Genomic DNA, 12,241 nt, shown 5'->3' with positions numbered 1-12,241 from the left:
ATATATGCCCTTTGCTAAATAAAAGAGGAGTTTGAATAAAAATTAATTTTATTCGACCGTGTGATGCTGTTTAAAATATGTCGCGACGTATACTGATTTTTCGAAGAATTAACTCGTCATCGCCGATTAAAAAATGAATGATATTTACGAACTTGGGACACCTAGTCCTGACGTATTTTTGGACCGAATGATAAATAGAATAAATACGAATTTTGATTGATGATAAAATCAATGGCGGAAGCATTGTCATTCGAGTGTACTCGCTGACAGCGCAATGGGTACCGAATATTTGGTACGAAATGATAATTAAAAAGCTACAAGAGCGCAGCTGGATATTTATATTTTACGTATAAATTCGACACCATTAGGGGTTGGAGTATTTCGTGATTATTTGTTTTCTAATTGTGCCGTTACAGAAATCAATGGCTCTATATATCAGAAGCAATTTCTCTGCCTCGCCTGGAGACTTTAACGAAACTTAATTAAAATTTTAATGAGGCAGCAGTAAATATTTCCCAACACGCGCACTTGGGCCGTTATTAAATACGTCCAAATGACGTTTCTCCCCGTTTAAACTGGATCATTTATCGAAACAGTTCTTCGGGCGGGCAAACGCAAAGAGTAATTTCATAGCGGACGTGTTCCGTTGGCGCATACGCGATTAAGATGCGATCCGACGATTTCATTTCCGCGCGCCTAATTATTATGCGTCCCTCAACGACGCCATCTTAGATACACTGCGAGTTGCCTCATCACCGCGACTCGCATAATCGCGCGCTCGAATTCAGGCTGCACGCTTCCCAAAGTGCTTACGTTGTCTTTCAGTTAGGGCAATGTATCCTCGATCGTAATTTAAAACTTCCGAAAATGAATTTACAGGCTCGGTTTATGTCCTAAGAAGTAGGAAAGTAGCTTTCCGAAGATTTAAAACTTTCCCTGAAACTTGATACCGCCAATGATAAAGAAGATACATCGAAAGCAACGCTGATTGGCTGAACTTCGTAATATTCTTTCTTGGAAAAGTATTCCGCAATTTTAATTAACGGGACGAACTCGGGGTTAATTCGTTTTCGTTAATTATCTGCTGTACGCAAGAAAAATTTTTATTTCCTTATGACTGCGAAGTTTAATTCACCTTGATAGCAATTCACGAAGCTTCTCTATGCAGTATGCTCAATGTTAACACAAACTGTCATTTAACGCGATAATTTACGAACACGTTAGAACCTTCAAACTGCCTATAAATATTTAAATATTTAAATATGCGACTAGAAAATGAACGGTCGATTCCTATTTTCCGTAACGACCCAATATTATTTCGCGTAAACGCTCGTGGAAATTTCCCGCCGCGGCCCTTATCGTAAGCATGTACCGTTAAGAAATATGGTGGACGTCCTTTTGAATTACTACAGCGGCCGATCCTAGACGCGTATTAAAATCCTTTTAACCGGACATAAATAAAGACACGCTCAGCCAGGTAATCTCCCGAGAGGATTACTCGGGCGTTGCCAAGGAAAAGAGACTCGCGTTTACCTGGTTGTCGTCAAATAGAGCGCAGACGCTATCAGAGAGTATACCTGGCCATTCTATCGCGTCCCCGTGCACGTCCACCGATTCAAAATTCGTCCCTGCTATCCGAGAGCTCGCAGCGCCATCTCTACCAACTCTCTTCCCGCGCGAATTTAATCTCTCTTGCTCGCGTCAAAGCAAATTCCATAAAACAGACTGTCTCCCTCTCTCCGGCTTTCCCGAGAGCACTACCGTTTCGTTGTTCCATCCTTCTCATATTTGACTCGATTACGAAGGAGGGAGAGAGAGAGGAATAGCATCGAGCGGATGAGGAAAAGAGAGTGGTGGGGGTAAACGAATGGCGGATAAGGGTGGAAGAGAAACGTGTTCGAACCGATGCTAGATTCTTGTGGACTAATCTCGAGAACGAGGTAAATGGTAACTGATCAACGGAGAAGAGACAGGGATGAAAGTAGGACGTGACGGTCTAGAATGCAATTGAATTTCAGATTTACGCCCGACAACGTAATGCGACTCGAAATTACGTCGTAGCTATAGGCGTGCTGCATGTCGGTTACAAAAGGCCAGTCGCGAGTCGAGAACGTCTTCGTCTCTTTGAGCGCTAATTTGCTTCTAAAGTGACGCTGATAGTTGAATTTCTGAATGCGATCGAATTCCTGACGCGCTACAATTCGATCGTGCTCGGAACATTCGAAACAATTCCAAGTTCGCAGTATCGCGACGACGCACGCATACGACGATTTTCAAACATGGCGATGTTTGCCGCGACGCATATGCGTCAATAAATTAACCGCGTAAATAGAAAGATATTTGCAAATCTTTCAACAAACAAAGTATTCCTTTGCTCGAAGCTTTCCCTTCCAGTTCATTGCTACTCGAACTAGATTCAGCTGGATTATTCCTACCAAGCCTCGTGATAATTGTTGCAAAAACGTAGTTCAATTTCAGTCTCGTGTTTAACCACACATGTAGCAAACGTTTTCACCAGCACCGCGCTAACTCGTAACGATCACATTACTAATCCTATTTAACGACACGCGTATTGACACAAACGTAACTTTGTAAAGATAATATCGCAGAAGTTTAGAACACAGCAAAATAAACTAACACACGATTTATCAACTACCGAAAATCACCTATTGCGTATCTCTCGATATGCGTGCAACAGCGTCCCTCCGATAAACTAACTGCGTAGCAATAGTACGCTAGGTACAGCGGATCCCTGCAGAACCGATAGGGGAACCCTTTAGGTCACAGCGAGCGACCTGAATATCTTCGCTCGATAAAGCAAAAATTGATATTATCCAAGGTCGATTAATTACCTTGAAGATCGGGAAAACATTGCATGTTTGTTATCGAGATCCCGAGTCTCGATGTCAGATGTCGGTAGACAGTCCGTAACCGGTTCGATCCGCCGTACACCGCGCACGAAGCGGTGCGCATTCCCATTGACCAGTCTGTAGTCGAAGTCGCGTATTCGGGCCAATAGTAATCGTGCGGTGCCTTTGAGAACACGGTACGGTCTCTCGCTAGCCTCGACTCTGGTGGTGCGTTTTCACACGTCACGTCGGAATCGAGAAGGGCAAGGAAAGGAAACAAGGAAGCACAACATCGACAGTCACATTGGAGCGTGGCGTCGGCTGGAAAGTAAAAACAAATCGTAGCGAGTCGACGTGAGAGCGCTGTCGCGAAGGGACCGAGGTACACGAGAGCGGACAAGTTCGGACAGGATCCCTAGCGCCTCGTACTCGTCAGTCGCGTCTCTGTTTCCGTGCTATCGTGTTCGAAAGTAGCAGAGAAGCTGCAACTCTTTTTCGGTACCAGGATTCCGCAGCGGGAGCCGCGCAAGACGAGGTGAGTCATTGCTCGTGCACCGTCCACGCGTATTTCCCGAGTCGAGAACCGTTTTGTACGTCCGAGAAATAACCAAGAGAAACTCCCTGTCGCGACGTACAACATTTCGATCGATGACGATTCCGCGGCATTAGGACGTCGTTGCCGTGCTCGTCGCCGCCGTTGTCGTCATCGTCGTCGTCGTCGTTGTCGTCGTCGTCGTCGTCACTCTTCCCATCTACGTCTCCGTGCGCGTACGTGTGCCCGCGTCTGTGTGCGCGCTCGTGTTCGGGCGTCGATTTCTTCGTCGGATTTTCGCGTCGATTCTCCGTTAACGATCGGCCGTCTGTAATCCGGCATAGAAGCTACGCGAGTCATGCGGTGTGACAAGGCTCTATAGCTTTGCCTCCTACGATCCGTCTCGATTTTATCTCGGATAAGTTTTTTAAACGGGCTCCCGCCATTGGCAGTTTCGCGTTCGCCGTCGCACGAAGCGTCAGCGATGCGATCGAGAGCTCGATACGTCACAGTGGCAGCCCGGGTATGCGATTACTCGACGGGAAACGAGGTTAGACGTTACACACGCGGCTATCCACGCGAAAAATCAATACACGACCCTCCTGGGCCACGATTCAGACGCGCGCTCATGCATTTCTCCGATTCGGGGAATTACCCTACGAGGAAATCCACGGCCACCGTGGCCCCTATGTCTCTGCAGCTGTCCCCGTGTGCGTGCACACACGCACGCGTACCTACGTAGCCGCGGCTGCGTCGCGAGTCGGGGACCGCAGCTGATCCCCGTAGTTCGGGTTTCCGCGACCGTATAAAGCTCAGGTTAAGCGATGCACCGTGCGTGTTTGCCGATCGATTCCGTGCCAACTATTGGACGAACGGACGAGCAAAAGAATCGAGATCGAATCCGTGGAATTTTAATATCGACGACTATGCTTCCGGTCGTGATAAAAGTTTAATGGGATTTCACGGTTACGCTTGAATATCGAATTAACCAGCGTCCGCGGACACTGACTAGGGACCTAGGTTAATACGGAAATCGGTTTATTTCCGTGCTCGAATCTATGTGCGTCGAACTTTTTAATAATCTCGTTCCTTATCGATTATTCCACTTCGTACGTTCATCGGGCGATATGTATAATTATTAATTAATAACGTATCATTTGATTACCATTTAACGTACCGTCTCGTAGCAATCTATGCTAAATCGTTGATATCTATGTACGTGTGTGTTTATAAAATTTGTAACCATTGCAGGTATCGCATAGATCACGATCGACGAATTTTTGTCGAAATAAATATAGGTAGCTTCGATTTTAATCGGTACGTACGGGCTATTTTTACGCGGCTGGAGAATTTATAGAGGTCCAACGAGCCTGGATTAAAAGCCAATCGCGCGTCGAGAATGGATCTTTTATAATTTTATCCCGGTGCATCGTGGTTTTATTTTCACGTATTTTTCTATATCGGGTTAGAACTCGATAGCCACGAGTTGTGACGCACGATTCCTAGCCTCGTTACGGAACGAATTTTCTTGGTCAGTGAAGGTTTTAATTGACAGGAAGACCGCCAGGTCATCGCGTTAGTACCCCACGGTGCCCCGAAGAGGGTCGTGCCCGTAAAAACTGATTTACGCTTTCGTTTTTGCGCTGGATAACGGGACAGCGAAGGAAAGAAATTTCCATACGCCGAAACGGGCCGCATCCACCGAATTACACCGGAAACGCTTGTATTACGAGGCGTTATTTCCTCCGTGACAGCCAGGCCGGGTACGTTTATCGATCGTTATCGCGCGAATTCACGTTCGTCGGGTGCAGATATCCAGGTTTCGATCCAACTGATAAACCCAGCGGAGGAAAAAATAAATCGGAAAAGAAAGAAACGAAAAACGGAAGAAGAACGAGAAAACCGATTATCAGGCTCGTCTCTGTTATTCGCCATTCTTTGCATGCTGTATCTTCGAGTACACAGTGCATACACAAGTTCGAAATTGCGGACGAAGCGCGTGATCGGTGAACCGTGCGCCATCCGAACCTCGAACAGGGTTTTCGCGCGGAGTCGCGGAATTTCGTTGAGAATTTCGTTGGGAATTTCGGTGGCATTTCGGGGCCATTTCGGGTGGACACGGTCACCGATCACCGTTTCGCGTTTCCCTCAGCATCTGCGAGTTTTCACAGAGGCGCGCACAGCGTTGCACCTTGCAGTTGGCATGCGGCCACGCATGATTGTCTCGATGTGTAATGACCGAGTCATTGAATTTTGTGCATGCTGACGCCACGTTTCTTCACGTCTCTCCATCTCCCCTCCCCTCTGCCTCTTCTTCTTTACGTTTCTACCGTTCGCTGTTGCGAACAGGACTGGTCGACGAGGTATCGGCAAAGGTATCGAGGATAAAAAGCCGTGACGGCCTTAATGGAAAGGTGAATCGTTCGGGAAGGGGATAAAGATATCGCGTTGGCCGATTTAGACGCGACCGGGCTAATCTCGATAGAGTGCATCGGGATCCGGAGTCGGGGCAGGGCGTGCGCAGGAAACGGGCTATTAGTTCTGAAACCGTAACATCTGTCCCTTTCTCGGCCAGAAAGCAATTAAGGAACGTCGAGTTGGAATAGACAGGTGCGCGCAGATAAGATCCGTAATTTCTGGAATTAAGAGCGCGGTAAGAGAGAAGAGGGAGCCTCGCGATCAACGCTGAAGAGTCCACCGTGCTTTCCATCGAGATTTTTCATCGAGATCGTTATACGCGAGATTATTCAACGGTTCGTGTAATCGCGGCGAGTTTTGTTTGGTTTCGTTCCGTTCCGTTCCGTTTAGTCACGCCGGTTTACAGCGTCGACGTTGAGTCACCCAAAGCATAATTGCAATTTCACCCCGGCGACGACAGGTGTAGCTGTCCTTTCAGCCGTAATGACGTCACGAGCCGAGCGTAGCTTTGCATCCTCGATGTACAGCATTAATGACCGGCTGTAGCGTTGTCCGTGCCTTTCGACCGCGTTTGCTTTTGCTCGATTTTGAATACATTAAAGCCGTGGACACTGCTGTACACACGCGCGGGGGTTCCCTCGAGTCGAACCTCGGGTGTAAAGGATCTTACGTAAACACGTAGACGAAACTCGGGCGTCTGAAACGGGAAATAGTAGGCGAAATTAATCGCGTTTGTTCGGCCAACTTATTCCACGAAACCACGGGGTATAATTAATTATCCGAGGGAAAGCAATTGAAGGAGATCGAGCTCCGGGTACCGAGCGGGATCGAATTCAGCAGAAAAACGAAGTAATTAAGAAAATTATTGGAGCATTAGCGAGTGCCGAATGAGAGCCGGGGGGAAAAAGAATTACGAACTATGCTGTACTCGATATAAACCCGCACTTTGACCTGGCAAGCGCGTTTTCCCGGAATTTCGACGAAAAATTCAAAGAGGCACGGTGAGGCTCTAAATTCGAAACCACGCTTAGGCTGGAATTAATCCTCTCACTCCTGAGTTACGAAAGGACAAAATTTCTCTTTTATCCTAAGAGTTGGCAGGACACGTTAGAACAAATTTTCTAAGCTCTAACAGCTTTGCTATCTATAGACGTTTTACAATGCCCGCAGTCCGGCATTATTATAGCGCGACATCGTGCAACGTCTGCAGGAGTGAACGGGTTAAACCACGAGTTTGACTAGTTTCGTGTTACGAGGAATTTGTATCATTACCCAAAGTGTCTAGAAGTAAATCCGGGCGTAAAAATATTCCAGCGTTCCTATTTCTGATAACGATTATCAGCGCGTCGTCTATTTCCCGATAACGCCAACGCGATCACCGCGACAAAGGCTGAAATACTCGCGCACTTGGAGGCGAATTACACCCGGAAAGCCCGGACGATAACTCTCTCGCAATCCGAGAACGTATGTAGATACCCTCTTCCACGAACGTCGAAGCGAAATAAAGAAAAGCCGGAATACCCGTGGTAATATATTTTCCATTCTCTGTACTTGGATATAACTCGTTGGGTCTAAGGTTCCGCCGAAACGTCTGACCCAAGCACGAGTCGTCCGAACCCGCGAAAGAACCCGGGGACATAAATCAGTCGGGCGGAGGGGCACACGAGACTGCGACTCCGTATCCGTGGCGCCATTCATCGCTGACCCAAATGAAGTCGACACCCCTTTTACTCCACAATGAGAACCATTTGCCAATGCCTCGATCGATAGTCCACTCGCGTTCACGTGGAACGTCCTTATCTTGGATTTTCTTTATTTGCCCGTTTGCCCGTTCGTTTGCCTTGTTGACGCACGTTATTGGCGTATCTCGGCTTCGGGCACGCGTATCAGCCATCGTCAACGCGGCAAGCAGCAACAACAACAGGGGCCAGAGGGAGAGCCACGAGGCGACGCTGGTCGTCGAGGAACGTCGAACCGAGAGGTAGATCCACCGGAACGGTGGACAGGATCATCCTTGTCGAAGACGTCCGAGTAGGTCGTCCGAGGCGGGGTTCGGGCTTTATCATCGTGGGCGAGGAACAGCGAGCTGAAAGGTCGCCATGCCGGCAGGTATTGGCGCTTCGTACAGGTCGTTAGGCGACCTGGGCGAAGACGTGTACAAAAGCACGACGATCGTGGACCAAACACAGACCACCGGGCAGAGCGTCCTCGAGAGTGTCAAGAAGGCTTTCAGTTTCGCCTCGCCCAAGGTCGAGCTGAGGAAAAAGGACCCGCTGATCGTGGACCGCCGTGAGAGCGTCTCGATCGTCTCAAGGTAATGCCTTATACGATATTGTCTGCGTGTACAGGGGAAAAACCGGTCGGCAGGTAGGGGTGACGGTCGCGGGACACGCCGTTTCGCTTCTTTTCGTTCTTTCTCGACCTCGGACCTCTCTCGTCTGCTCTAGCCGCCGCTCCAACCACGCTGTCGTCGGTAGACACCGTGCCTTCTATCGTTCTATCGTTTTCCTATTATTACGTCTCGCTTGGAACGGAGTTGCCATGATTCATCCAGGTGCACTGTACGCATTCGCCGTTTCTTTTTATCCTCCTTTCATTCCACGTTTCTTCGCGCGATTCTCGAAGCAGAGTCGTCACAGGATCGCGAAACCGTGGAGTCTTTTCGAAATTTTCCTCTGACTCGCGATCGCTTTCCTTTTCTATCGTCTTTGCAAATGATCGCGACGAAACTGATCGTGTTCGATGGAGAAATTCCTTTTCTACCCCGGGAATGAATATTGAAGAGGTTGTCGGTAATTTAGTAAATGTCAAAGAAATGCAAATGGCCGTTAGCCGATTCGAAATTGTTTGCACGATAAAGAGAAAAAGCTCCTCGGAGCTTATCGAGTTCTTTTCCAAGCGATACGGTATTGTTCGTATCAAAGGGGGATTTCGAATTGAAAGACAAACGCGATCGATGGCGGGGTAACCTGGGCAGAGGCTAAGGAGGTCGTGAATGATCGGTTCGAGGTCGAAAATGTCGACGGTACGGTTAGAGTGCTTTTACTATTGGCCACGGTGGTGGACTGGCGTCGAGGAATCGATCGTCACAGTTTCCTGCCCTTTTTCAACCAGCCGGGACTAAAATCACGGAAACGTACTTGGTGTACTTCTGGCAGACGCAACCAAAGTTGCCCCGCTTTTCGTTTACTAATACCTAACGGTTTTATCGCCACTAAAACGTTCTTACTCGCTAACCGCTTGCGTTAATAAACCTGGAGAATGGAGCTCGTAAAGACGGGTTCCGTAATCCGTCAGGCGAGTAACATCGCTCGATTCGGGCTCGTGTTCCACGTACACCGTATTCCTCTCTCGGGTTAAACATCTCTCTGCTGTTACGTTCAACTCTCCAGCTCGAACCCGTATTTCGTTCTTGCGAAACAAACAACGGACCGACGCAAACGACTCTGGACGACGACGCTTCTAGAACGTTCCACGAGAGAAAAATGTTCGACATCGAGCACTGACAGCCGTGACACAGAGGTGCCATTAGGGGCGAAGGAGTTGCATCCGCGATCTTCTCTCCGAGTACCGATCACCGGTCTCTCGAATGGACGTTGCATCGAATTCGCGACTGCGACCTAACCGATAGACGCGAGCTTATGGCAAAATGGCGCCAAGGATTTCGATCCTGCGACCGCTTCTCGATGTACCCCCGTGTACGCTCCTTCGAGCCTGACTACCGATCGAAGCAAGCACACTCGCACACGCACACACGTGTCCCTGTGGTATCAGGATAATCAAAGACTGGTTTAACCTTAAGCACGGACGGACTTTAGGACCGGAAGTTGCTGGCGCGACTATTGATCGGCCTGGGTACAAAAGCAGGCCACGAGGTAAGCCGCATCATGCGACCTGAACGTCACTCCTTTCCTCGCACTTACACCGCGTGTATTATCATCGCTGCCTGACTTTTTGACTTCCTACGCTTCCATGTTTGTCGCATGTACCTACACGAGTATGCAGTCGTTACTTCGTTATCCACGCTGGCCTCAGCTACCGCTTGTACATACGTACCGCGACGTCGATGATAGCTTCGCGATACACCGAATTTTAATTAAGGATATCGCCACTCTAGAGTCTTGCCACGATCAACGTTTACCTTCCTCGTGGAAAATACCGATGAGAAGGGTGCAATATCTTATCGGGGAAATTTCTGTGCTTCTATTTAGGGAATCGGTGTTTAATTTAGATAGAGCACCCTCTGGAGATGGGTCCTTTAATCGTAGATAACCACGCCGGTTCTGTGCGTCGCGATGATAGTCACGATGTTGAGTATCGCGCTGGTCATCGCGTAATATTCGGTAAGAAAAATTTGTAACTGGTGATTAACAGTAAATTGCAATTGCACGAAGGAGTTTCGCGAAAGCAGTCGAATTCAGTTTTCCATTTACCAAGAGGTTCGGTCAAATGTGTACCGTTGCGTTACACTTTCGTTTATTAGTAGAAAATCGAGCAGCCACGTTTGAAACGACTGGTACAAGAGTTTGTTGAAACGTTACAGAGTTTGATCATATACCGGGATAATATTATCCTGATTTATGCTCGCGATATTTGCCACTATCGGTCAGAATATAATACCGTGTGCTATTATTGCTTTGATCTTTGTTACAACACTGCTAGCAGAAAATTACGTAAGCACTTTCATTGAAACCGAAGTGCCTCGTAGCAATAAAAAGGTTTGCCCACTATAATCTTACATCACGCGCATTACTTATACTTTTAGAACCTTAATTACCAGTTGAAAGAGCTTTACATCGTAATCCATAAAATCACGATATATCTCGGTACCGAGCCTAACGCGACCAGTCGAGTGACCAGCGGATGAAAAATTGAGAGTGAAAGAACGTCAAAGAGAATAGGGTCAACTCGTCGATGAACAATTCCATTCTCGTATATCGATGATTCTGAAACACGTAGAAACGAAAACTTGGAACAACTTTATCCTACGTGCTTAGTTTTCCACGCTATACGATACTACTCTATCTATATGCGTGCGATCGTGGTAGCGCGTGCGTCACTGACTATGTTCATCGACGATAATGGAATAAAAGGAGATGACTATCTTCGCATTAGAAAAAAGGACAGGAAACGAAGGGATTAAAATAATAACGTCGAGTGAGGAATTTTGAATAAAAATTTTCGATTCTTGCCTAACGATTCGTCCTAATACCGTTGGAACCCGGATGAAGAACGCTGTAGACCGATTAATCTTTTCAGTATATTTCGTAACACTGCTATATGTAATACGAGTTCTATAACTAGGCTACGTCGGCAAATACAGTAACTATGAATCTTACTCTTTGATGGGATGAAAATGACCGTTGGCCCTTGGTCAAGGTAGAAATGACTAAGATGTTTTGAACTCTGACGTCGGCCTGCCTTTATCAGCTAGGTCCTTTTAATGACTAAGAGTCAACGGATCGTTGCTCATGCAACACATCCTGTTTAAATCCACTTTGATGTAATCTCACGATCGTTAGAGAAAGATCCAAGATACTTCGTCGCGATTTATTAATAAACTTATGATCGCAATATCGCGTTGGTAACGCGAAAATCACTCGAAGCCCAGTTTGGCAGACAGACTCGATGCGCACGACTCGTACTCGCCTGAGATCTGTCACTTCCTGGTCGTGGCAGGTTGCTCGCGAAAGCGACTCGAAAAATGAAGAAACGCAAAGAATCGGCTGTGCCAAAGGCAATCGCGTGTCAAGCAAACTCTCGAGGGTCCTAGCGAGGCTATCATCGGTGTTACGTTATTATTATCGCGAGCCGTCATCTTTCGCTTTTTTTCTCTGCATGCACGTAGTCGTCGGATGTGTGTTCCTTTGTCCTCGCAACGCTCGAGTTGCATTAGCGTGTGCTTCGTGGCGCGCGACGGCAGCGCGTGCGTTGCGGAACCGGCTTCTCGGTCCGAGAGATCCTCCTGCGAGGTCGATCCTCCGAGAACGACGACGCAGCAACGTATTCAGCACGACGCGTCTCTCAACCGCACGGATTCTCGATTTCCTCTGCGGCAACACCCCGAGCCTCTTTGTTGTCTCGTTGACAGCGACTAGCGACTGTCCTAACGTTCCAGCGTGCTCGTTCACTTTGTTGCGTCGTCTTCGAGATCCGTTTTCCACATCGGACGAAACGAACTGGCGAGACATTGATTCGCCATTGTCTCGCTGGATCGTTGCTCGACGCGGAACGACAGTTCGAACGAGGATATATCGAGGATTAGAGAGACCGGGTGCTTCGAGGCTTATCGCTGAAGAGAATGACGCAAAGATCGTACATGCTGGTTTGTGGCATTTGCGATACTGCCTGGCTAATGTTCGTCGTTGGCACCGGGTAGAGGCTGTGTAAGCCGCTAGGGCCGGGCGTTGTTATTATTCGCCGCCATTTTGTTCTAGGGAAA

General features: G+C 47.8%; 1 protein-coding gene across 5 annotated transcripts in view; it reads left to right on the top strand.

Annotated features, from left to right (window-relative positions):
• The first annotated feature begins 2,979 nt into the window (after window positions 1-2,979).
• The window catches only part of MESK2 (misexpression suppressor of KSR 2), a 33,288-nt gene continuing 24,026 nt past the window's right edge, over window positions 2,980-12,241 (top strand). For 2 of the 5 annotated variants that reach the window (XR_001890456.1, XR_001890455.1), the window contains exons 1-2: window positions 2,984-3,384; window positions 7,690-8,113. Coding sequence is in view for 1 of the 5 variants with exons in the window: in XM_017905177.1 (XP_017760666.1) it covers window positions 7,899-8,114 (216 nt within the window). In the remaining 4 variants the exon portion in view is untranslated. Of the gene's footprint in view, window positions 3,385-7,689; window positions 8,115-11,443; window positions 12,237-12,241 lie in introns of those variants that run through there. The other 3 variants (XM_017905177.1, XR_001890458.1, XR_001890457.1) reach the window with 3 other exon arrangements.

The sequence above is a fragment of the Eufriesea mexicana genome, unplaced genomic scaffold (assembly GCF_001483705.2).
Source record: "Eufriesea mexicana isolate 0111107269 unplaced genomic scaffold, ASM148370v2 scaffold3738, whole genome shotgun sequence".
NCBI classification, from domain to species: Eukaryota; Metazoa; Arthropoda; class Insecta; order Hymenoptera; family Apidae; genus Eufriesea; species Eufriesea mexicana.
This window is presented reverse-complemented; position numbering and strand designations above follow the sequence as displayed.